Source organism: Barbus barbus (assembly GCF_936440315.1).
Source record: "Barbus barbus genome assembly, chromosome: 44".
Taxonomy (NCBI): domain Eukaryota; kingdom Metazoa; phylum Chordata; class Actinopteri; order Cypriniformes; family Cyprinidae; genus Barbus; species Barbus barbus.
Window position 1 is genome coordinate 347,878 of NC_136722.1, and position 23,940 is coordinate 371,817.

The 23,940-nt window shown below is 40.9% G+C and overlaps 1 protein-coding gene across 1 annotated transcript; it reads right to left on the minus strand.

Annotated features, from left to right (window-relative positions):
* Nucleotides 1-577: 577 nt before the first annotated feature.
* Nucleotides 578-23,217, minus strand: LOC306863186 (protein disulfide-isomerase TMX3-like). The gene is made up of 16 exons (XM_079406406.1): nt 23,138-23,217; nt 22,988-23,045; nt 21,120-21,159; nt 20,924-21,047; nt 20,438-20,483; nt 12,270-12,350; nt 11,646-11,745; nt 8,739-8,816; nt 8,565-8,631; nt 8,353-8,451; nt 7,049-7,106; nt 6,917-6,970; nt 4,210-4,266; nt 3,410-3,539; nt 3,102-3,170; nt 578-1,995 (listed from the first exon to the last, which is right to left on the minus strand). The coding sequence occupies exons 1-16, from the start codon at nt 23,154-23,156 to the stop codon at nt 1,744-1,746; spliced, it is 1,332 nt and encodes a 443-aa protein (XP_079262532.1). The 5' UTR covers nt 23,157-23,217; the 3' UTR covers nt 578-1,743.
* Nucleotides 23,218-23,940: the final 723 nt, after the last annotated feature.

Below are 23,940 nucleotides of genomic sequence, written 5' to 3' on the forward strand. Positions count from 1 at the left end.
CAAACTGAAATGACAAATTATCTGATATTATTAACTTATAATAAGAGTTCATTTCCAGCAGCGGTGATTCCAGAAAATGAGCATCAACATGATGAGAGCAGACAGCGATCAGCTGCCGGATACAGAGACGACCTCTGACCCCGTGACCTCACACTGACAGAGCACGCTCAAGTCATTTACAGTTACTTCAGCGATGGACGGGCATGAAGACTCTGAAGTGAGTCGAGGCTTTTGATGAATTACAGCTCCACAAACATGTTCAACATGGAGTTCTTTATTGATTGTAATTGTTTTTTGGCAGAACTTTACTGTTCATGATAGGCCCTTTATAAATATGTGTACAGCAGACAAACATGTTTGGCTAAAGAAACGGACACATCTTACATCACTAATACCTAATCAATATCTATCAATACCAAACATCTGGGATGGAAAAATTAAAAAAGACTGAATCTTTCATCAAAAGCAGCAGTCTGTTATAAATCCCAACAATTACCTTTCAGACGAATATAATCACAAACAAAACCTGGACATAATCTAATCGGTCTACTCTTCCCTGATATTGATGAGAACGAGAGAGACAAAGAAACGTTTAATGAACAGCAGAAACATTAAGACAAGTTTGTGTTCAAATATGAGAATCCTATAACAACAACCGGCATCATGAAGGGAATGTGAAGGCAACGTTACTCCATCACCATCCAGAGTGACCATAAACCGCTTCAAACACTCGTCAGTGCTCTCGTGTCAGGACAGCTTTGGCTCGATGCCGTCCAGAAGCTGTGTCTGAGATCAGACGAAGCTCTTCAATGCCACGTCATCTAAAGAGCTGCTCCGTTCATCACGTCTCCTCACATACTTCTATACCTTTACAGTGATTTGCTGGAGTTTTGAGAAGCTAAGTAAAAGTTCTGCATCTTTCATTTTTATGAACTTAAGAGTTTGAGTAAATGTTGGTAATCGATGGTGAGAACAGCTGACATATAAGCCTTATATCTATAAAACACATGCACAGACACTACCTGCTGTTTAATGTTAAATGTAGCACCTACAGAAGGAACGCTCATGATGGTTTTCTCCAGGATTGAGACTATATAAAAACTCAACATCAACTGAACCTGAAGCTGCTGTGTGTGAATGTGTTCAGTGCATATGATAAAACCCTAGCCTTCCTTCATCATTTCACACAGAAATAAACACTCGCTGCTAGAATAGCTTCACTAGACTTCTACATTCGGTCAGATCACGAGCAGGAGAAAAGCATTGATGTGCGGTCATTATGCTTTGATAATGTAACAAATCTCATGTAAGACAATCCTCCGGAGATCAAGTCTCTGATGCAACAATAACTGCACTTTCTCATCTAAAACATAATAAAAAAAAGGGAAGCGAGTCCACTGAGAGATGGATGGTTTAGCACGTCTCAGCTGCAGTCCACACATGATTAAAGTGACGATAGAGAACGGCTCATAAGGGCACATTATTACAGTAATGATTATTAATAAGCACAGAGACCTGCCACTTTAAAACAGTCCGTGTTTGCGTCTGTGTGCTTTTGTAACTCAGTAGTCACACGTGCCGCTCCATGACTGATCCTGAAGATTTCAGAAACAAAACTTTGAATTTGGTGGAAATTTAGGGAAATTCTGAAAATAAACAATTAGAAAACAAACAAACAATCCAATGAAACCCAGTGAGGAGATTCTAGGCCGTGGTTTCCTCTTCTGAGGCCTTCATTTCTCGTTAATCCACCTTTTTTTCACTCTGACTCTTTTGTTCGATCTTCTCTCCGTCTTCATCCTCGTCTCCGGCCGTCAGCTGTTGCTGCTCTTCCTCCTCACCCTCCTCTTCCTCGTCGGTGAAGCCGTCTCTCTTCATCAGCTCCGTGTCGTCGTCGGACTCGGCCGTGCAGATGCCGTAGCACATGAGACTGATGACGCCTAGCGGCAGACCGAAGAGAAAGCAGCCGAGCAGCGGAGAGCTGCGGAACACCGACTGCAGACCAGACACAGACCATCAGACTAACGAGCTTCAGCAGTCACACTCATACACACCATTCACACACTGAAGCGCCTCGCACACACTCACACTCTCACACACACACACACACTCACACTCATTTACACGCACACACTCACTCACACACACGCACTCACGCACGCACACTCTCTCACACACACACACACACGCACTCACGCACGCACACTCTCTCACACACACACACACACACTCACACACGCACTCACGCACGCACACTCTCTCACACACACACACACACACACACGCACTCACTCGCACACACTCACACACACACTCTCTCACACTCACTCGCTCACACACACACTCACACGCACGCACTCACACACACACACACACGCACTCACTCGCACACACTCACACACACACTCTCTCACACTCACACACACACACACACACACACGCACTCACTCGCACACACTCACACACACACTCTCTCACACTCACACACACACACACACACTCACACGCACGCACTCACACACACTCACACGCACGCACTCACACACACTCACACGCACGCACTCACACACACGCACTCGCTCACACGCATAGATTATTTTATGTCCTTGCTATGTTTCTGAATCTTCATCATGTTAATTATATTGCTGTCTATGGAGGGTCTGAGAGCTCTCAGAGTGCATCAAAAATATCTTAATTTGTGTTCGGAAGATGAACGAAGGTCTTACAGGTTTAGAACGACATGAGGGGGAGTAATTCAACATGACATGAGTGACAGCAGTTCAAGAGCTGCACCAGAGTATGATGCAGTTTAATGTATTTGCTATGGCTGTTTATCTCTAAATAAACACTTGCGCAACAGCTCATATTCTAAACTGATCTAGAGTCTCCTCTTGAATCACATTAGCTACTGTAGTAAATAAAATCAGACTCCAGTCAGCATTAGTCTGAACTTTGGTTTTTCTTCTAGCAGAAATGTAAACAGCAACAATGATTTAATTAAAGGGAGGAACATGATTTCAGTCAGTACATGAACATCTATTTACTAAACATTACATATTCAATAATGACTGATTTAGGTTTGTTTTCTGAACTGGGCTCACCATTATGGTGGATCTGGCATCGTACGCCACGCGCTTGATCCTCTGGAAGAACCCGTCTCCTCCGAACGCCTGTCGGGAAACACAGGGACAGAGCCGGATCAAGAGAAGTCCAGCAGCGTCTGCTTTCAGAGAGGGATTCTGCTCTCGCTCTAAAACATTAAAGCTCCTGTGTGTGGCACTTACCGTCCAGACAGACACATTTACAGAAGCTGCTTCATCTCGTACAGCTGTGAAAACCAGACCATGTGTGTATTTCGTATCTAAAGAGACGTGATCCGTCAGTGTTTTAGTGTATGTGACTGACGCACCGGAGCGCTGCCGTCCAGGACGCTGCTGAAGAAGCGCAGCAGCTGCTCCAGATCCTCCACAGGCTCCGGCGGCACGAAGTACTGCTCGTTTGAGGTGTTGAGGATGATGATGCTGGGCACAGACACCTCGCTGCGGAGGAAGAGCACTCAATCATTCACAGCGGACGACAATATCATTAGAACACTAGTATATTCAGCAGCTAAAAATGGTTTAAAGTGAGTTATTTCTATCTTCTGCTGGAGTGTGTCAGTAGAAAATATCAGTTTACATTTCCAAACATTCATTTAGCCATTAATTGTAATAATCCAGTGAGATGTTTGAGATCTGATCTGATCATCATCAGTCTGTCTGGAATGACATGAAGAAACAGAACAAACTGAGACTAAATCCAGAAGAACTGTGTCTCCAAGACGCTTCAAGAAACCTCCTGCAAAGCTACAGTGCTGTTAAAAGATTTAGGCACTTGTGTAATAATGCTGTAAAATGAGGATGCTGTCAAAAATAATGTCATAAATAGATTTTCTTGATCAATTAACTTCTATGAACTAAATTAACTCAACATTTGTTGTGAGCATGCTTTGTGTTTAAAGCAGCTTTTGTCCTCGGTGCTCTTGAGCAGAGTTTCTCAGGAGCTTTGCAGGAGCTTTCTTGAAGCAGAGACACAGTTTTTCTGTATTTAACTGACTTTAACTGGATTTAACTGTGTTCTAATCATTTTGGCCAGTGCTGTATGTCACAGTAATGTTGTATATCATGACCCTCTTCCCCTAACCTCTGTGCAGTCTTCAGTGAAACTCACCCCATTATCAGGCTGTTGATATAGTCGTTCCCGTCCATGTGTCCGAACTGGAAATCCCTGGAGGACAGCATGAGAGACACATCTGTAAAACTCTTCTGATCATTGCAGAAACACAGAGTACAGACAGAAACAGCTGCTGATTGTCCGGAGCGTGTTCATCTCTCAGCTCTAATGTCTACTCTATGCTATTCTAGAAATAAAGCAAAAACAGAGCATCTTTAACTAGACTGTTAACTAGCGATTGTCTAGTTGGACCAGGGCAAACATGACAAGCTTCTGGATATTTGTCCGTCCAGACTGAAAAAACAAGACAAGAACACAATATATCTGAGGAGTCAAGCGCTCACGAATCATGCGGATGATTACTGGACACAACTGAAATATATCTTGGCTAATATAATGTGCTATTTTACTGCAAACAAACTCCACCTTGAAACTGAAAGATAAGTCAAAAACCTTCTGTAAAATGTTTACTGTCATAATACGGGTGATAATATGATGTGGTGTATATATAAAGATTTCAGTGTAGATGAATCATGTCAAGAATGAAGCGGTCTGTATGATTACATATATATATATATATATATATATACCTACAGTTCATATTACAACACAAGCTTGTACAGTATTTGTAATGCGCTGCAGCATGTAGTAATATGATCACGTGACCACACATGGAAAACTCAAGGGGTAATTCAGGGTAAAAACAATGATACGTAATCTCAGGAAACTGTATGTTTACAGTAGAAGCTCTGAATAAAGATTACTAAACTGAATAACAGAAGCTATGTTATCTTGATCTAGAGTGGAGAATAGCAGCTATGTTATCTTGATCTAGAGTGGAGAATAGCAGCTATGTTATCTTGATCTAGAGTGGAGAACAGAAGCTATGTTATCCTGATCTAGAGCGGAGAACAGCAGCTATGTTATCCTGATCTAGAGTGGGGAACAGCGGCTATGTTATCCTGATCTAGAGTGGAGAACAGCAGCTATGTTATCTTGATCTAGAGTGGGGAACAGCAGCTATGTTATCCTGTCCTGAGTGGGGAACAGCAGCTATGTTATCCTGATCTAGAGTGGAGAACAGAAGCTATGTTATCTTGATCTAGAGTGGAGAACAGAAGCTATGTTATCCTGATCTAGAGTGGAGAACAGCAGCTATGTTATCCTGATCTAGAGTGGAGAACAGAAGCTATGTTATCCTGATCTAGAGTGGAGAACAGCAGCTATGTTATCCTGATCTAGAGTGGGGAACATAAGCTATGTTATCTTGATCTAGAGTGGAGAACAGCAGCTATGTTATCTTGGATCTAGAGTGGAGAACAGAAGCTATGTTATCCTGATCTAGAGTGGAGAACAGAAGCTATGTTATCTTGGATCTAGAGTGGGGAACAGCAGCTATGTTATCCTGATCTAGAGTGGGGAACAGCAGCTATGTTATCTTGGATCTAGAGTGGAGAACAGAAGCTATGTTATCTTGATCTAGAGTGGAGAACAGAAGCTATGTTATCCTGATCTAGAGTGGAGAACAGCAGCTATGTTATCCTGATCTAGAGTGGAGAACAGAAGCTATGTTATCCTGATCTAGAGTGGAGAACAGCAGCTATGTTATCCTGATCTAGAGTGGGGAACATAAGCTATGTTATCTTGATCTAGAGTGGAGAACAGCAGCTATGTTATCTTGGATCTAGAGTGGAGAACAGAAGCTATGTTATCCTGATCTAGAGTGGAGAACAGAAGCTATGTTATCTTGGATCTAGAGTGGGGAACAGCAGCTATGTTATCCTGATCTAGAGTGGGGAACAGCAGCTATGTTATCTTGGATCTAGAGTGGAGAACAGAAGCTATGTTATATTGATCTAGAGTGGAGAACAGCAGCTATGTTATCTTGATCTAGAGCGGAGAACAGCAGCTATGTTATCCTAATCTAGAGTGGAGAATAGCAGCTATGTTATCTTGATCTAGAGTGGAGAACAGAAGCTATGTTATCCTGATCTAGAGTGGAGAACAGAAGCTATGTTATCCTGATCTAGAGTGGAGAACAGAAGCTATGTTATCTTGACCTAGAGTGGAGAACAGAAGCTATGTTATCTTGATCTAGAGCGGAGAACAGCAGCTATGTTATCCTGATCTAGAGTGGAGAATAGCAGCTATGTTATCCTGATCTAGAGTGGAGAACAGAAGCTATGTTATCCTGATCTAGAGTGGAGAACAGAAGCTATGTTATCTTGATCTAGAGTGGAGAACAGAAGCTATGTTATCTTGATCTAGAGCGGAGAACAGCAGCTATGTTATCCTGTTCTAGAGTGGAGAATAGCAGCTATGTTATCCTGATCTAGAGTGGAGAACAGAAGCTATGTTATCCTGATCTAGAGTGGAGAACAGAAGCTATGTTATCTTGATCTAGAGTGGAGAACAGAAGCTATGTTATCTTGATCTAGAGTGGAGAACAGAAGCTATGTTATCCTGATCTAGAGTGGAGAACAGAAGCTATGTTATCTTGATCTAGAGTGGAGAACAGAAGCTATGTTATCTTGATCGAGAGCGGAGAACAGAAGCTATGTTATCTTGATCTAGAGTGGATAACAGCAGCTATGTTATCCTGATCTAGAGTGGAGAACAGCAGCTATGTTATCCTGATCTAGAGTGGAGAACAGAAGCTATGTTATCTTGATCTAGAGTGGAGAACAGCAGCTGATGCTCTCACCTGTTGAACTGATCCCTGTGTTCAGTAGCAGCTCTCTGGATCAGACCTTTCAACCTGAACAATCACGGATCGGTTAAGCACAGGCAAACACTGACCTCACAGCGTCACATGACACACAAACCGTCTCTGTACCTGCTGCTGCGCTCCGTCAGATCCTTCTCATCAGTAATGGCGATCGCCACCAGTTTACCTGAGAGATGAAGAAACCAGAACAGTCTCCTGATCAAGACAGACACCTTTTGCAGAGACAGAAAAAAGGCTTTCAATAATTCTCATTCATCAGGAATCCAGTCTAGGCTGTGAGTTTGTGTAACGGTGTAATGTATGTTTCATATATGATCATAAGTCAATGTATGATCATTACATATAAAGCTCAAAAATCTGTGTAAAGCTGGGGACACACTACATGACTAACTCAACACACTTAAAGACTGTTTCCATCGACTGGAGCAGATTCTAGTCTTTGACAGTCAAAGTGTTACCGTTTTTTTCTGCTATGCTGGTGTTGTTCCTAATAAATGTCTCAGCAATGTGTCTTGAATATGATTTGCATTAAGTCTGATACTTCGTTCTTTTTGGAATGAATGCTTGAGTAGACACGTTTCATTAGCTAGGCCTGTCTTTTCAGTTCCCTTCATTTCCACAGCTATTTTTAAATGTTTAGTCAGGCAACAATATATTAATAATCTCATGTATGTCTAAAATCAGGGATTAAAAATTTATTTGATGATTTTACGATTAATTTTATGAATTTTTTTTGTGAACTTTGTTTTTAAAAATAGAGGAATACGCAATTCATTATGTTCGTATATTCATTATGAAGAAAATTAGTTAGCCTAGCCTATTTGTTATTAAGTTAAAAATCTTCATAATTAAGACAAATGGAGTAGTCTGTACTCTATAGACAGGCCTATAGACTAATTCAATTTTTTCTTAACTTTTATTAGACTGAAGATCAAAATAAAATAATTCTTGATCATCTTTAAAATGGGAGAAATCACTGACATAATTTAGGTTATAATTTCTTCGACTGCAGATTTTTCTTGTAATCAAGGAAAAGATATAACAAAATTACAAAATGAATGCTGAGTGATGTTTGAACGCATCTCCACTGTATATCATCAGTCGCAAATATTAAACATCTTTGTGAAACGACTGGCAACACCTGGTTCTTGAATTCTCAGATTATAATCTTCAGACACCACGCACTATGGGACTTTTACTGCCGACTGCAAACAGCGACTGAGCTCAACTGGACACGACCCGTCCTCAAGACCAACCTCCATTCATAATCGCCTGACAGTCGTGTAGTGTGTTCTCTGCTTAACCAACACATAATGGAAAAATAACAATCCTTTCCAAAGTATGTTCACAAATGTGGTTGCTCTAGGGTGAAGCTGCTCAGTGTTTAATTGAACACGGCAGAGCTGTATTACCGGTCTCTCCCAGCTCATAGAGCGTGAATCCATCGATCGGCAGGTAACTCTGGAATCGCTCTCGGTTCACCCAGGATGACAAGCTGCCGTCTTCATACTCTGAAACACAACAACCATCTTACTACAGAGACAGAAGACAAGCCATATACATCTGTGACCAATTCACTGGTCAAGCACCGCACAAACATTCATTAGATGCTTTCTTCACGTACCATCATATGTGAAATAGCTTCCATCTTTGAAGACGACCACTGAAGGCAATTCATGCAAAGCCACAGACTGCAGCAGAACAACGCATTTCAGTGAGATTTCATGTGATTGTTTCAAACACAGCAGACTGGATAAATCAAACGCAAGCAGAAGAATCTGAAAAGGACTCATGTCACCTCTGGTAAGACGTCTTCAGACGCAGAGAAGAAATGTGTGTACACAATGAGCTCAGACGCCACCTCTATGTACTTCTCCTGAAATCACACAACAGCAAAATGAGCTCCGATGATGAGTTAAAGAGGGGTGTGTGTGTGTGTGCAACAGCAAAACACTCACTAAGGTTTATGGACAAAATCCAAAGCTTAGAGAATAGAGTGATTGTTTATTAATCTTGCATCAGCTGTGTGTTGTGTATAGGGCCGTGTTCCCATCCGGGTTCATGAGGAACTGCAGGGTTTGTAAGTTGATGGAAAGCTAATAATGAAATTGCGTGTTTATCTTTTATCAATCTAACGTAGATCCGAGCACACAAATCAACTTACGACAGAGTTCACATGTGATTCATGAAACATTCGTATGCCTCCAATCTCATTGTATGAATGATCGTATGTTGATAAATGTGGCGGCAGAAAACAATCATTGCTTGAATATCACGCCGGTTTAGAAGCCTTGCCCTTAGAGTTTACGACACGGAGAAACCAAACCCGGCCAAAAAGAGGAAGTAATCTCATTAACGAGAAATTGATCTTACTCCAATAACACACGTTAACCTTGTAATTGCACACAATTAGGCTACATAAAGTTGTAATTTTATAATATTATATTTTACAATATTAAAATACTGATAAATTTACATTATAGCCCATTTAGTTCCCCTCACTCTACAACAAATATTTTAAATTTAACGGTATTTAGAACAGAACAAGAATTAAAAATAAGTAGTTATAAAGTTATATATTAAACTATAAAATAAAACACAAAGTAGGCTATAAATGGCATTCATTATACACATCATACAAGCAAAACTGAAACGGCATTGGGCTAATTCCACAAGAATCAGAATGTTTCCATTTCTGCCATATTTGTAACATTTGGTTGCTAAACTATTATTCATTTTAGCCTAAATAAGGCTTTATACTTCACTCTAATATCCGTGTACACGGCTACACGCTGATTTTACAGTCGACCTTTTAAAATAAACAGTTTAAATAAACTTATGTTTGGTTGACTGTATTTTAGTTTGATGATGAATTGTTGAAATGTCAGGCAACGCTAGAACTAATGTTGTGTGTGTGTGTGTGTGTGTGTGTGTGTGTGAGGTACCGGTGCGATCAGATGGACTAAATCAAATAAAGATATAAATAAAATGCATTGAGAGTGTCACAAAACCTTTTTGTTTTCTTTTTCAAAAACAGTTTTTTCCCTATTGTTTATGTTAATTATATTAGGCATATAGCATATTCTATATTTTGAGTAGTCCTATTTACTTTATTCCTTTTCTAGACTTAATTTCTATTTTCCTCCGTTCACAGAAGCGCTGCAGGTGCGTGATGCGATGATGTGTGAATCCTCATGTCTGTACGCTGCTATTCACGCATATAAAGCCCTGAATAAAACAAACACAAATCAAGACTAATCTTACTGGTCAGTGACTGACTGATGAGCTTCGGATGTCAGGAAAATAACCTAAATAAACAAAATTATGTCATTCTACAATTCTCCACGATAGGCTATTTAGATGTTGCGCGCAAGTTTAGTTTAAGTTGCGAACTTGCGTACACGAGCTGAGACCAGACATGAGCGTAGCCACCGCTCACATCCATACTGAGAAATTCCCACTTTTCTGTCGTACGTTCGTTTCGTAAATCAGGCCCACTGTGTTCATTACATGCTGCTCCACATCAACATCCACATACAAGAGCTCGAGCCACTCATAACGGCCATTCAGGACACACTGAGTCCCAATACTGTGTAATACATCTGTGAAGTTAGCACAAATCACATCTGCTTTATTATGAGCTAAAAACTGAAACAAATTAGCATAAGGCGGCAAGATAAATGAAGGGCTCTGGACATTGAATGAACTGTAACTGGCCGGTCAGTCATGATATAGGTAAGCAACATAACAGATGTTTTACAGAATATCAGCACGATTGCAATGCGACACTGATTTTATACAATAGTAGTTCAATAAATAAGGAGTTAAGAAAAATTAAGTGGTTTATATTTTAGCTCAATTTCACAAACGAAAATCGCTCCAATAGCTTGAATGAATGATTAAATGACTCATTTGCTGCCACCTACTGGTGGTTTGTTTTATATATAAAAGTGTCATTGCATTTTTCCAAACATTTCTTAATTGTATATTCAAAGGAATTATTTAAAATATTATTCTTATGACATTTAATGAATTTGAACTGTTGCAGTGTAAATGCATTTCTGGCAGCTCAGCTTCATCAAACAGTAAATGCATCTAATGCCTCTCCAGAGGCAGCTTCGGTGTTTCCTGCGGGGGAAAGACTTCAGTGGTAACAACTCTAGTTTTTTATTATTATAACTGAATTATTTTTATTTTTATTATTTGATACAATGTATGAATTTGATTTGAAAGATGACATTTAATAAAGTTAAGAAACTTATAAACTTATTGGGAAATGACATTGTTTTTTTATATACAGCAACTAATTTCGACCTCGTTCCAATCACAGTGAGAGAACATCTGTAACTTGGTGCAGTTTGGGGGAAATTGTAACGTTTAATCATTTATTTTATTATGAAAATAAAATTTTCCATTGAAAAAAGTAGATTTTTGTTTGTATATGCTGGCAATTATTATTCTAAAAAGAAAATCAGAATTGGCCAAGAAAGTTGCAATCAGTGCATCTCTAGAACTGAAGAATCTCTAACTGAGCATTATCTATCCGTATCTAATCTATTCGGTTTGCTCCAAAATGAACACAGTGTGAAGGAACAAAGAATATTAAATGAGTTATTAAAGGAGACACACACAGCTGATATTTCAGCACACTTTCACATGTTAACTTTAGTTAAGTGTAGATATGAAGATGGATTGAGCAGCTCACTTTCAGAGGAGACTCGCCTCCGACATACACAAACATCACACTGTGCCTCTTCAAGACGTGCTCAAACATCTGTCTGCTGGGCAGCGAGCGCACGGCAGGCCTGAAACACACACACACACACACACACACACACACACGATCATCAGAAAATGACTTTCCTAACCTAACCCAGCTTGCTTCAACACACTCGCTGCTTCCCAATTCCTGTACACTACTAAAGCATGCACTGTTTTTGCAGATAAAGCATGTGCAGCAGAAGAGCAGGGAGGTTTTGCAGCAGAGTCTCGCCTCTATTACTGGTCTTGAGCTCACATTAAACAAAATGATTGTATTTTTGGCCATATTCACAAGAGTTCCACATAATAAAATGTTAACTTTAAAAAGCTAGTAGTGTTTAATACAATCATTTTGTTTAATGTGAGCTCAAGACCAGTAATAGAGGCGAGACTCTGCTGCAAAAACACATCGTAGGAAACAATGCACAGGTGGTTTATAACTGCAGATAAAATGACATGCAATAGCTTTTAAAGCATTAACAAGGTTTGAAGAAAAAAAAAAAACTTTAAAAGTTTCAAATTCTGAAATCTAGCTATAGTTTAGACAGTATCTGATTTAGATTCTCACCCAGCCACTCTGTTGGCAAACTCGATGATGTCATCTTTGGTTCGTGGTCCCTTGTAGTTATATGCCAGCTCCCCCTTCAGCCTGAGAGAGAGAAACACTTATTTAATCAACGATAAAAATACAGAACAATCCACTGAATCACTGACTCATCATACACCATATGAACGCATGACGCCACGACACGCATCTAAAACACGTAATTCACACCTACAGTGGGTATAAAGGTCTACAAACCCCTGTTAAAACCACAGTTGTCAGATGCATACACCTGTAATGTAATACAGAAACACTGAACCCTAATCCTGAAGGTGCACATGCTGTTACAGTAAGTGTGGAATTAACCAATCACATTCAAACTCTTACCAGTCATCATTTAACTCATTTTATTATTATTATTATTATTATTATTTAATCAGTGATTCAGTTTAATAATTGGCAGATGTTTTGGCAGACAACCTTCAACTGAGTCTATTAAAAAGTAGTGAAAGTGCATATGCATACACTTTATTTATTTCATTTCTTATATTATTGCTTTAAATGGCACGCTGGGGTTGACAGGCAAGCGGTTGTAAAACTCCTTAAAGAAATATTGTCTGTTCACTGTGTGTTGTGTTCACATTATTTTGACAGTATATGTAACTCTGCTGTCATGTTAATGATGCAATAAGTGATCACCCAGCAACTGGTGTGGTGCAGCAGCCAAACAAGAGCATTTCCTCTGGTAACAGAAGTACACAAGACTATTCCAGTCTCCTCCAGAGAGCGAGAGTCACGGACTGATCCAGCAACACACAGATCTGAGCTCTGCTTCGCCTTCAGAGGCTGGACGAGGTTACGACTGACAGATATCAACCCCAGCCGGACCATCAAACCAATCATACAGATCATCAAAGAAATATATACAATTATATAAATGCACTTTTCACATTTTCTTGTGAGAGGGACTCTGGGACTCTCATTAGGATAATTGTTAGCCTCAAGAGGAATTTCATCAGCACCTCGGTCCCCAGACACCAGGCCCGGGTCTGACGGGATTCACAGAGAAACACACACACACACACACTCTCTTCAGTACTGACAGAAACACTGACAGCAGTCCGATCCTCAGTGAGTCTGAATCAGACGCTCAGCTGAAACACACACTCGGGGCAGAGACCCCCTGCACATTATACTCACTCATAGCACTCAAATTATCAGTGGCCGTGACGGACAATGGCCTTTTATAAATTATCGTAATCTACCTTCTTATAAGCCTCTTTCATTTTCAGACCACAAAAGGAGAAGCGCCTGCTCACACTCGTCCATACAATGACAGCGAATCACAGTGATCCCACATTGCACATCAGTTCTGGAGGCAAACAGCAGGGTTTGGTGAGAAACAAGCTGAAGTCAGCAGCGAGTGTCTGAGACAGCACTAATACACCGCTCAGATCTGCTTGTGTTTTCTGCTTCATCATGACTGTGTTTCCAGAGCGAACAGCCCCGAGATCCCAAACACTACGGTTCATTTACTTATGACACACGCTTTGTGAGTCTTTTTTGTTGTTGTTAACAACTGTTTATTGAATTGTATTTTGTGGAACAGTAGTACAAAACAAAAATCAGCTGTACAAATTTAGAACCCACCCCTAGGTAGACTTAAAAAAAATACAAATAATATATAAATTAATATTAATAGATAAACAAATAATAAAATAATTTTTACAAAGATTTTAGAAAAGAAGACAAGATTAAAAGCTGAATGCCATGAATTAACAGTTTTCAGGTTAGATCCATGTATACGAGAAGTAGAGAGTTGCATCGAGATAATGTTTCATTGGAGTCAAGTAAACTATGCAGCAATTTCCAATGAATCATTTGGTGATTAGGGTTTTTAGACAATTTAAACATACCCCATATCTGATCGAAAAATAAAACATGCACATCCTCATTAAGATCCTTAGCCCAAACAGTAGCAATAGATGAAGGTTAGTATGAATGCTCAAGAAGAAAGAGATAGATGACTGAAGCAGAGGAGGGAGATTCCTCAGAAGGAAGGATTGGTTAGTGAGTGTGTGTGAGTGTGTGTGTGTGAGTGTGTGTTCCTCAGAAGGAAGGATTGGTTTGTGAGTGTGTGTGAGTGTGTGTTCCTCAGAAGGAAGGATTGGTTAGTGAGTGTGTGTGAGTGTGTGTTCCTCAGAAGGAAGGATTGGTTAGTGAGTGTGTGTGAGTGTGTGTGAGTGTGTGTTCCTCAGAAGGAAGGATTGGTTTGTGAGTGTGTGTGAGTGTGTGTGAGTGTGTGTTCCTCAGAAGGAAGGATTGGTTAGTGAGTGTGTGTGAGTGTGTGTTCCTCAGAAGGAAGGATTGGTTAGTGAGTGTGTGTGAGTGTGTGTTCCTCAGAAGGAAGGATTGGTTAGTGAGTGTGTGTTCCTCAGAAGGAAGGATTGGTTAGTGAGTGTGTGTTCCTCAGAAGGAAGGATTGGTTTGTGAGTGTGTGTGAGTGTGTGTTCCTCAGAAGGAAGGATTGGTTTGTGAGTGTGTGTGAGTGTGTGTTCCTCAGAAGGAAGGATTGGTTTGTGAGTGTGTGTGAGTGTGTGTGAGTGTGTGTCCCTCAGAAGGAAGGATTGGTTAGTGAGTGTGTGTGAGTGTGTGTGAGTGAGTGTGTGTGAGTGTGTGTTCCTCAGAAGGAAGGATTGGTTAGTGAGTGTGTGTGAGTGTGTGTTCCTCAGAAGGAAGGATTGGTTTGTGAGTGTGTGTGAGTGTGTGTTCCTCAGAAGGAAGGATTGGTTAGTGAGTGTGTGTGAGTGTGTGTTCCTCAGAAGGAAGGATTAGTTAGTGAGTGTGTGTGAGTGTGTGTTCCTCAGAAGGAAGGATTGGTTAGTGAGTGTGAGTGTGTGTGTGAGTGTGTGTTCCTCAGAAGGAAGGATTGGTTAGTGAGTGTGTGTGAGTGTGTGTTCCTCAGAAGGAAGGATTGGTTAGTGAGTGTGAGTGTGTGTGTGTGTTCCTCAGAAGGAAGGATTGGTTAGTGAGTGTGTGTGAGTGTGTGTTCCTCAGAAGGAAGGATTGGTTAGTGAGTGTGAGTGTGTGTGTGTGTGTGTGAGTGTGAGTTCCTCAGAAGGAAGGATTAGTTAGTGAGTGTGTGTGTGTGTGTGTGTGTGTGTGTGTGTGAGTGTGTGAGTGTGTGTTCCTCAGAAGGAAGGATTGGTTAGTGAGTGTGTGTGAGTGTGTGTGTGTGAGTGTGTGTTCCTCAGAAGGAAGGATTGGTTAGTGAGTGTGTGTGAGTGTGTGTGAGTGAGTGCGTGTTCCTCAGAAGGAAGGATTGGTTAGTGAGTGTGTGTGAGTGTGTGTGAGTGAGTGTGTGTTCCTCAGAAGGAAGGATTGGTTAGTGAGTGTGAGTGTGTGTGTGTGTGTGTGTGTGAGTTCCTCAGAAGGAAGGATTAGTTAGTGAGTGTGTGTGTGTGTGTGTGAGTGTGTGTGAGTGTGTGTTCCTCAGAAGGAAGGATTGGTTAGTGAGTGTGTGTGAGTGTGTGTTCCTCAGAAGGAAGGATTGGTTTGTGAGTGTGTGTGAGTGTGTGTTCCTCAGAAGGAAGGATTGGTTAGTGAGTGTGTGTGAGTGTGTGTTCCTCAGAAGGAAGGATTGGTTAGTGAGTGTGAGTGTGTGTGTGTGTGTGTGTGTGAGTTCCTCAGAAGGAAGGATTAGTTAGTGAGTGTGTGTGTGTGTGTGTGAGTGTGTGTGAGTGTGTGTTCCTCAGAAGGAAGGATTGGTTTGTGAGTGTGTGTGAGTGTGTGTTCCTCAGAAGGAAGGATTGGTTAGTGAGTGTGTGTGAGTGTGTGTTCCTCAGAAGGAAGGATTGGTTTGTGTAAAGAGTGAACAGGCAGAGAGCTCCAGGGCACCCCATACACCTGTAGAGACGATCTAATGCACAAATACATAAAGAAGGAGGTGCCTGGCAGATTATATTCAGTTTTAAGATTCCGGAAGGATTTTAAACCACTATCATCATAGATATCTCCCAGAGTGTTTACTTCATTATGAGTCCATTGCGGTCAATGAAATGGAGTACTGCCTGACAAAAGGTTATTATTGAGGAAAATAGCAGAATGATGAAATGATGACGTTAATGAGTCCATCGGCCTCTTGGACCACTTTTAATTCTATCTCCCTGCAATCTTTAAAGGAAGTAATCACAAAACTAAAACCCTCCCCAAGCCCCCATGATATTATACACCCTCGCTACTTGAAGCAAATAATTGATACTGTAGGATCAGGGCTTGTATCTCTACTCAATAAATGTCTGCAATCAGGGTTCATCCCTGATAGTTTAAAAATGGCCACAGTCACCCCTGTGCTAAAGAAACCCTCACTGGATGCTTCTATTTTAGCAAACTTTCGGCCTGTTTCTGTTCTACCTTTCATCTCTAAGGTGATGGAAAAAATTGTCTCTTTACAACTCCAGTCGTTTTTAACTAATAATCACATCTATGAGACTTTTCAATCAGGCTTTAAATCACTGCATAGTACTGAAACTGCCCTTGTAAGAGTTCTTAATGATATTCTAATGGCCACTGATTCTGGTGATTCTGTCATTTTAGTTATGCTGGACCTGTCTTCAGCCTTCGACACTGTTGATCATGCAATTCTCATCTCTCGCTTGGAGTCTTATGTGGGTCTGGGAGGGGCGGTTTTAAATTGGTTCAAATCTTTCCTAACAAATAGAACTTTCTCAATTAAAATAGGAAATTTCTCTTCCTCTTTACGCAAGCTAACCTGTGGTGTACCCCAGGGGTCTGTTCTTGCACCTACTCTCTTTTCTCTCTATCTACTTCCCTTGGGGTCCATCTTTAGGAAACACGGCGTTTCTTTTCATTGTTACGCTGATGATATGCAAATCTATCTGCCTTTGACCACGGAAAAAAAGCATGTTCTTAATAGTTTATCAGCATGTCTGGATGACGTAAAATCATGGCTCTCAAAAAATTTCCTTTTTCTAAATTCAGATAAATCGGAAGTTATTGTTTTTGGCCCCTCTGAAACTAGAACACAAAATATACCTAATCTTGAGTTCTTAAATTTAGCTATTTCATCCCGAGTGCGAAATCTGGGTGTGGAAATCGACAACGGCTTGAAATTTGACAGACAAATCAGCTCTGTAGTAGGTTCTAGTTTCTTTTATCTTCGATCTCTCTCTAAAATTAAAACCTTTCTTTCTAACGCCTCTCTAGAGGTTGCTATCCATGCCTTTATTACATCTCGGCTGGATTACTTCAACTCTCTATATTATGGTGTTTCAAAGACTCAAATTTCCCGTTTACAAGTCGTTCAAAATGCAGCAGCTAGATTCCTGAAGGGATGTAAAAAATTTGATCATGTTACACCCCTTCTGAGATCTCTACATTGGTTACCTGTTCAGTATAGAATTGAATATAAAATTCTATTACTTGTCTACAAATCTTTAAATAATCTTGCACCATCTTATCTGACGGACTTACTCCACCCATACACTCCTAAGCGAGGACTTAGATCGGGAAACAAATTCCTCCTTCAGATTCCCAGAACCCGCTTGAAAAAAAAGGGAAATAGAGCCTTTGATGTGGCTGGCCCCACTCTCTGGAATAATCTCCCGACCCAAATTAAAATGGCTTCCACTTTATCTGAGTTTAAATCTGCTCTCAAAACTCATCTGTTTGTCTCGGCTTTTAACATGTAATTCATCCTGTTTTTATTGTTTTTAAGTGATTATTGATTGTGTTTCTTTCTTGTGTATCTATACTGTAATTATTGTACAGCACTTTGGTCGGCTGGCGGCCGTTAGTAAATGTGCTTTAGAAATAAACGGAACTTGAACTTGAACTTGAGAATGCCTTTGCCATTTTGTAGTTAGGTGTGACCAAACCGAGATCTACACTGCCTAAGCAGAAAAAAACAAGATGCTTCAATTTATACGGATAAACGATAGATTCCTCAATTGCCCTCCCATACACAGAAGCATCAGGATCAAGCCAAACTGGTAAAGGGCGGAGGGAAAGGCTTGAGCATACGGTCTAAAATTAGGGAAAGAAAGACCTCCATGTAATCTACATCGTTGTAAGGTAGTCAGTTTAATACGAGGACATTTCCCATCCCATATATACCATGAAACACATGCATCTAGTTTGTTCCAGCAGCCAACCGGTGGAGCGAGAGGAATCATGGAAGAAAAGAAATCGATACGTGGGAGAACATTCATTTTAATCACCGATATCTGGGCCTCAAAAGAAGCAGGAAGACGAGACCAATTTTCCAAATCTGAGGATACTTTGGCTAGAATACCATTATAGTTTTTTGAGACGATTTCCTGCAGAGAAGGAGAAACATCTATCCCCAAGTACTTAAAGTTTTGAACCAATGGAATAGATATAGAAAGGGACATGGAATCAATTTAGAATTGAGGAGAAGTAAACATGACTTACTCCAATTAATTTTAAACCCTGAGAGAGATCCAAAATGATCAAATAAATTCAACACACGAGGAATAGACTGTGACGGCTTCTCCAAAAACAATGAGGTATCATCAGCAAACAAAGAAATATGATGATGAGTATTCTGTATAATTATGGGAGAAATAGTTTCAGATTGTCGGACCGCTGGAGCTAAGGGTTCCCAGGATAGGGCAAATAACAGAGGAGACAGCGGGCAACCCTGACGAGTACCTCGATGTATAAAGAACGGGTTCGAGCGAACAGCACCTGTGAGAACAGTGCCTGCTGGATTGGCATACAGAACTTTATCATATTTATGAAACTCAATCCCAGACCCAGATGCTGTAGAACCGCCCATAAATAGCTCCATTCTAGCTGAAGCTTTCATCGCATCTAGAGATAATACTGCGCAAGGAGAGGACAAGCTATTCTTTGAATTAATAATATGATATAACCTGTGTAAGTTATCTGAAGCGGAGCGAGATTTAATGAATCCTGTTTGGTCATGATGAACTAGCCTATTCATAAATTTCTCTAGATGATGAGATACTTTAGCATATAATTTAACATCAGTCCCTATCAAAGAAAGTGGCCGGTAACTAGAAGTCGGATCTTTATCTTTTTTAACAAGAGAGAAATAACAGCTACATTAATAGATGGGTGAAATGAGCCTTGAGTAACTGATTGATCAAACTGATTGATAAAATTGATCATATCTAACATGAGGGGCCTTAATCTGACCAAAAAGTAGAATACAATTCGATTGGAATGCCATCTATGCCGGGGGATTTCCCCTTGTTCATCGATCGAATTACTGACTCCAGCTGGATGCCAGCGTCTCTCATCTCCTTCCTAATTGGCGCAAATGCACTTCTTTTTGCAGTGACCAGAGAAAAATCTTGAAAGAAAGATAGCGTTGCTCCGTCGGATGTTGTCACCGGGGGATGAAGTCTGGCGGCCCGCAGAATGAGCTCCCTGTCCGTGTACCGCAGCAGTTTAAAGATGAAAACCCGTGGTTTAGTGTGATCTGAGGAGAGCCTTGTGTACACTCGATGACCTCACTCCACTTCAATCTCTTTGCCCACCAGAGACGGGAGCCACGTCAGTAGTGATCTTTTCAAAAAGCCCATAGGGTCGTCCTTTTCAGAACCTTCAGGCAATCCGACCAGACGCAGATTGCTGCGCCTATTGCGATCCTGCAAGTCCACAACCTGTTGCTCGAGCGCGGCTACTCGCCTATCGTGATCTGTGACGACTTTCTTTTGTTCTCTCATCTCCCCTGTAAGAAGATCCAGTTTAGAGCATAGCGACTGAACAACTGACATGTGAGAAGCGAACTTGTTCCACATCACCGTCAACTCGCTTCTTAGAATGTCCTCAAAGTGTGTAACAGTATTCGCCATATTGTCCATCATATCGCTCACGGTGGGTGGCTTGGATTTCTTCTTAATCGGAGAAGCTGATGGAGACAACTCCTGCTGTTTACGACTGCATGCCATCAGCTAAAGCACCACCAATGAACAAAAACTTAAAACAAAACGAAAAGAAATCAGCAAAAAGAGGCCAAACGTACGGATCTCTACTCAAGTGCGACTAGGTTCATGAGCACGTCACGTGACTCTCGCTTTTCGATTCTTCATGTACATCGTGTTGTCTAATGACTGGATTGCATCTATTTTACTTTTCATCTGCACATGTGTATTAGTGTGAGAGGAACGCTGGAGACTCACAGTTTAATGGTGGGATATCCTCGCACGCCGAACTCTGACGCCATCCCTGCATCTCTCACACACACACACACACACACACACACACACACACACACACACACACACACACGACCATCAGGAAAGTGTTCATATCAGCAGCAGAGAGATCTGAATCATTTGTGTTACTGTAACTGATGAAAGCCCAGTCTAGTGTTGTACCAGATCACCGATACACCATATTATCATGCATTTAATATCATCACAATTTAATAAAAACATTGAAAGTTACTAATTAAAAGGCTTCCTTTTCCAGTTATTCAAAGAGTGAGTAAATTATATACAGAAAACAAGCAAAGAACATTATAACTGACTCCAGTGATTAATTACAGCAATTATTTAAGCTTTAATATAGTTATTTCAAACACAGCATGTTAGATTGCTTCATCCACACGCGTGACTGCACAGAGTATATCATGATAGAGTCAAGCATTCATGGCTGGTTCTCACCTGAATATGCGGTGGCGTCCATTTTTCCGACTCGTACCGGCGACCCCGAGCGGGTCAGCTCTGCTCCCACCTCCAGCCAGATCGGCTCCAGCTTCTTACAGTACCCACACCACGGCGCATAAAACTACAGCAACACACAGACCAGTCAAACACACACACACACAACTTTACATTAGATCATGTGTGTTTGACTCACATCCACCAGCCAGACGTCCTCCATCCTGCTGTCTTTAAACCTGAACAAGGAAGACAAACAAACAGGATTTGCATTTACTGGAGGAAACAACAGCACCTTTATCAAGTGCACTGCAATGTTTGATAGATACTGAAACGTGCAATATGGATATTGTTATGTCCACGGACATACGGTATATATATAATATCACGCAGTGATGTGTGACGGTGTTCTCTTCCCTTGTGAGTGTCTCTCTCCTAGTCGCTCTGGGTTTCTGCTGATTACCTGGGAAGGTGGATAGACTCCTTTAAAAACGCACGTCTGCACAAGACAGGAAGAGAGGGCCGCGGCGGCGAGTGTGTGATCTGCCGAGAGGTGTCGGCATTCCTCCGGCTTATTGTAAAGTTGATCAAATGTTCAAATAGCCTGTTACTTGCTCAGCGTTATTTTAACTGTTTTTTCCTCTGTTTAGTTTTATTTTTGTGTTCAAAACTGAGTTGGTATTAAAGGGTAATCTGTAAACAGAGAAACGTCAATATCTTGTGGCAGCTTGTCTTCTTGTACGCTTAACATTGTATCAGTATTACCAGGTAACCTGTAAATACAGCAAAGCCACTTTTGTAGGAAATAGCTGCCTGTTTCTTTTGGAAAAGTCTATTTTCTCCTGGTTTTAATTAGACATGGAGGCAGGGAAGTGGGGTGTTTTTTCTGTAATTTCCTCTGTTAAGGTAAGATAGCGCCTAAAGGAACAGTTAGTTTGGTTTGTGTGTTGTTTTGGCTTATACCCATTTCTGAAGTTGGTTTAGTGGCTTGTAAATATGAGTTGCTCCTGCAATAAATGGAAGTCAACGCTTTCTTTTTGTGACGTTCTTCATTTATGTTACAGCAGGTTGTCCCTAGACTGGGACGTAACAGATATAATGACAAAGAGAATAATTGAACTACATTACACCACAGATATCGATACCGATCACACATTCAACACAAACAACTTGATAATTCCATGATCTGAGTATTCATAGATTAAATAAGGAGTCTGAGGCTCAACAGAGATGTTAGTGTTTTTCGTATATGGCTTGAACCCTGTGATCCCTACAGAGAGAAACGATGAAATCTGGCACGCTTATTGGGACGGTCCTGATTAGTATTAGTAGCCCGGGAGGTTCATTATTATAACAGAACCTGTGGAGCATCAGTTCAGTTCTTCAGCGAAGCGCTGCTCTATTCTTCAGACTCCCGTCCTGCAGATCAATGCTTCTTCATTCTTCTTTTGTATCTGTAACTCATGAACACTGGCTTTGCTCTTCTTTGTGTTCTTCCGGCTGCTCGCAGCTACGCCATTAATCTTGCACACGATATTCATGATAATTGAGCAAAAATACTGAAATGTACAGTGGAGCGATAAAGCAGCACAACATACAGCAGAGGTTTCCTCTAACGAGAGCATACTGAGCTCACTATAACATTCATTTATCATCAAATAAAGATGATCATCATATTCAGAGCACTGAATCATCTCATCCTTCAACTTTCACTCAAACAGAACAGCTTTTTGATCTTTTAAACTCATACCAAAGAAAACTAACGAGGTTTCCTCAGTCAATGCTTCATGACTGAATTAAGCAATGAAGCACAGTCAGGTTTGCAAGAGAGCCTCAGTAAATGATGAACACACACAGGCCAGTGCTTCATATTCACACCTGCAGCTGTCAGATACTGTATGAATATGAATATGAACCGAGTCAAAGCATCGGATCTTCACTCATGCACACTGCGATAAACTCAGGACTGTTCACACTGAGCCCAACTCTGTCGACACTTCTCGAAATATTGCACAGATTATGATAATAACTCCGAAAGAATATATTACAGGAGAAGGAATATCTCACGTGTCATCGAGGTCCTGCACCAAAGCAAACGCGGAACTGAAGAGAAGAGAAGAGAAAACTGCAAACACACACATTAACAGCGTCAGACGCCGATCTGACTGATGATGATGACTGATATAAAGAGATATGAGAGATATAAAGAGTGTGCACCCGCTCTGAGCAGCGCCATGGCTCCGAGTCAGAAGAGCATCAACAGGAAATGCGAACAGCAGCAGCGGCGCATGCGCAGTGACGACATGCGCTTCCGGTCAAGAGCTGAAGCTGCGTCCGATTCGCTCTCGTTCCCTAAATAGTGCATGACATGCAGCACACTACATAGAGAAGGACAGCAATCGGCCATAATCCGCGAATGCTTCATATTCATGGAATGCAATGGTCTGACTCCAAAACAACAACTTTCTCACTTATCTCACGTAAAAAGTAATGTTTTAAACAAGTGTAAAGGTAAAAGGTCACAACATTGTAAGCACACATAATCTTGTTGCATAAATTGGAACCCTTTTATCATTGCATTGTATTCTGTAACTTATTTATATATTTTTTTCTTTTGACTAGGCTAACATTTCTCACCGTAAAAAACCCCTTCTACTCTGCCCTAAAGGATTAAAATTTCCCTCCAAACAGCAACATAGTGTACAACAGATCCGGTGAAATACTCACCGTCCCAAAGCAGCACCCATAACACTCAGTAATTAATACAATATTTATTTATTGACATACAGCCAAGTATGGTGACCCATACTCAGAATTCGTGCTCTGCATTTAACCCATCCAACGTGCACACACAGCAGTGAACACACACACACACACACACACAGCAGTGAACACACACACACACACACACACACACACACACAGCAGTGAACACACACACACACACACACAGCAGTGAACACACACACACACACAGCAGTGAACACACACACACAGCAGTGAACACACACACACACACA

What these genes read in the sequence shown, in the direction of transcription:
- LOC306863186 (XM_079406406.1), bottom strand. An exon ending in GAGGCGAGTCTCCTCTGAAA is followed by an intron (nt 8,817 to 11,645) that starts GTGAGCTGCTCA and finishes GTGTGATTTCAG; the next exon opens with GAGAAGTACATAGAGGTGGC. An exon ending in CTATGAGCTGGGAGAGACCG is followed by an intron (nt 7,107 to 8,352) that starts GTAATACAGCTC and finishes TTCATCTCTCAG; the next exon opens with GTAAACTGGTGGCGATCGCC.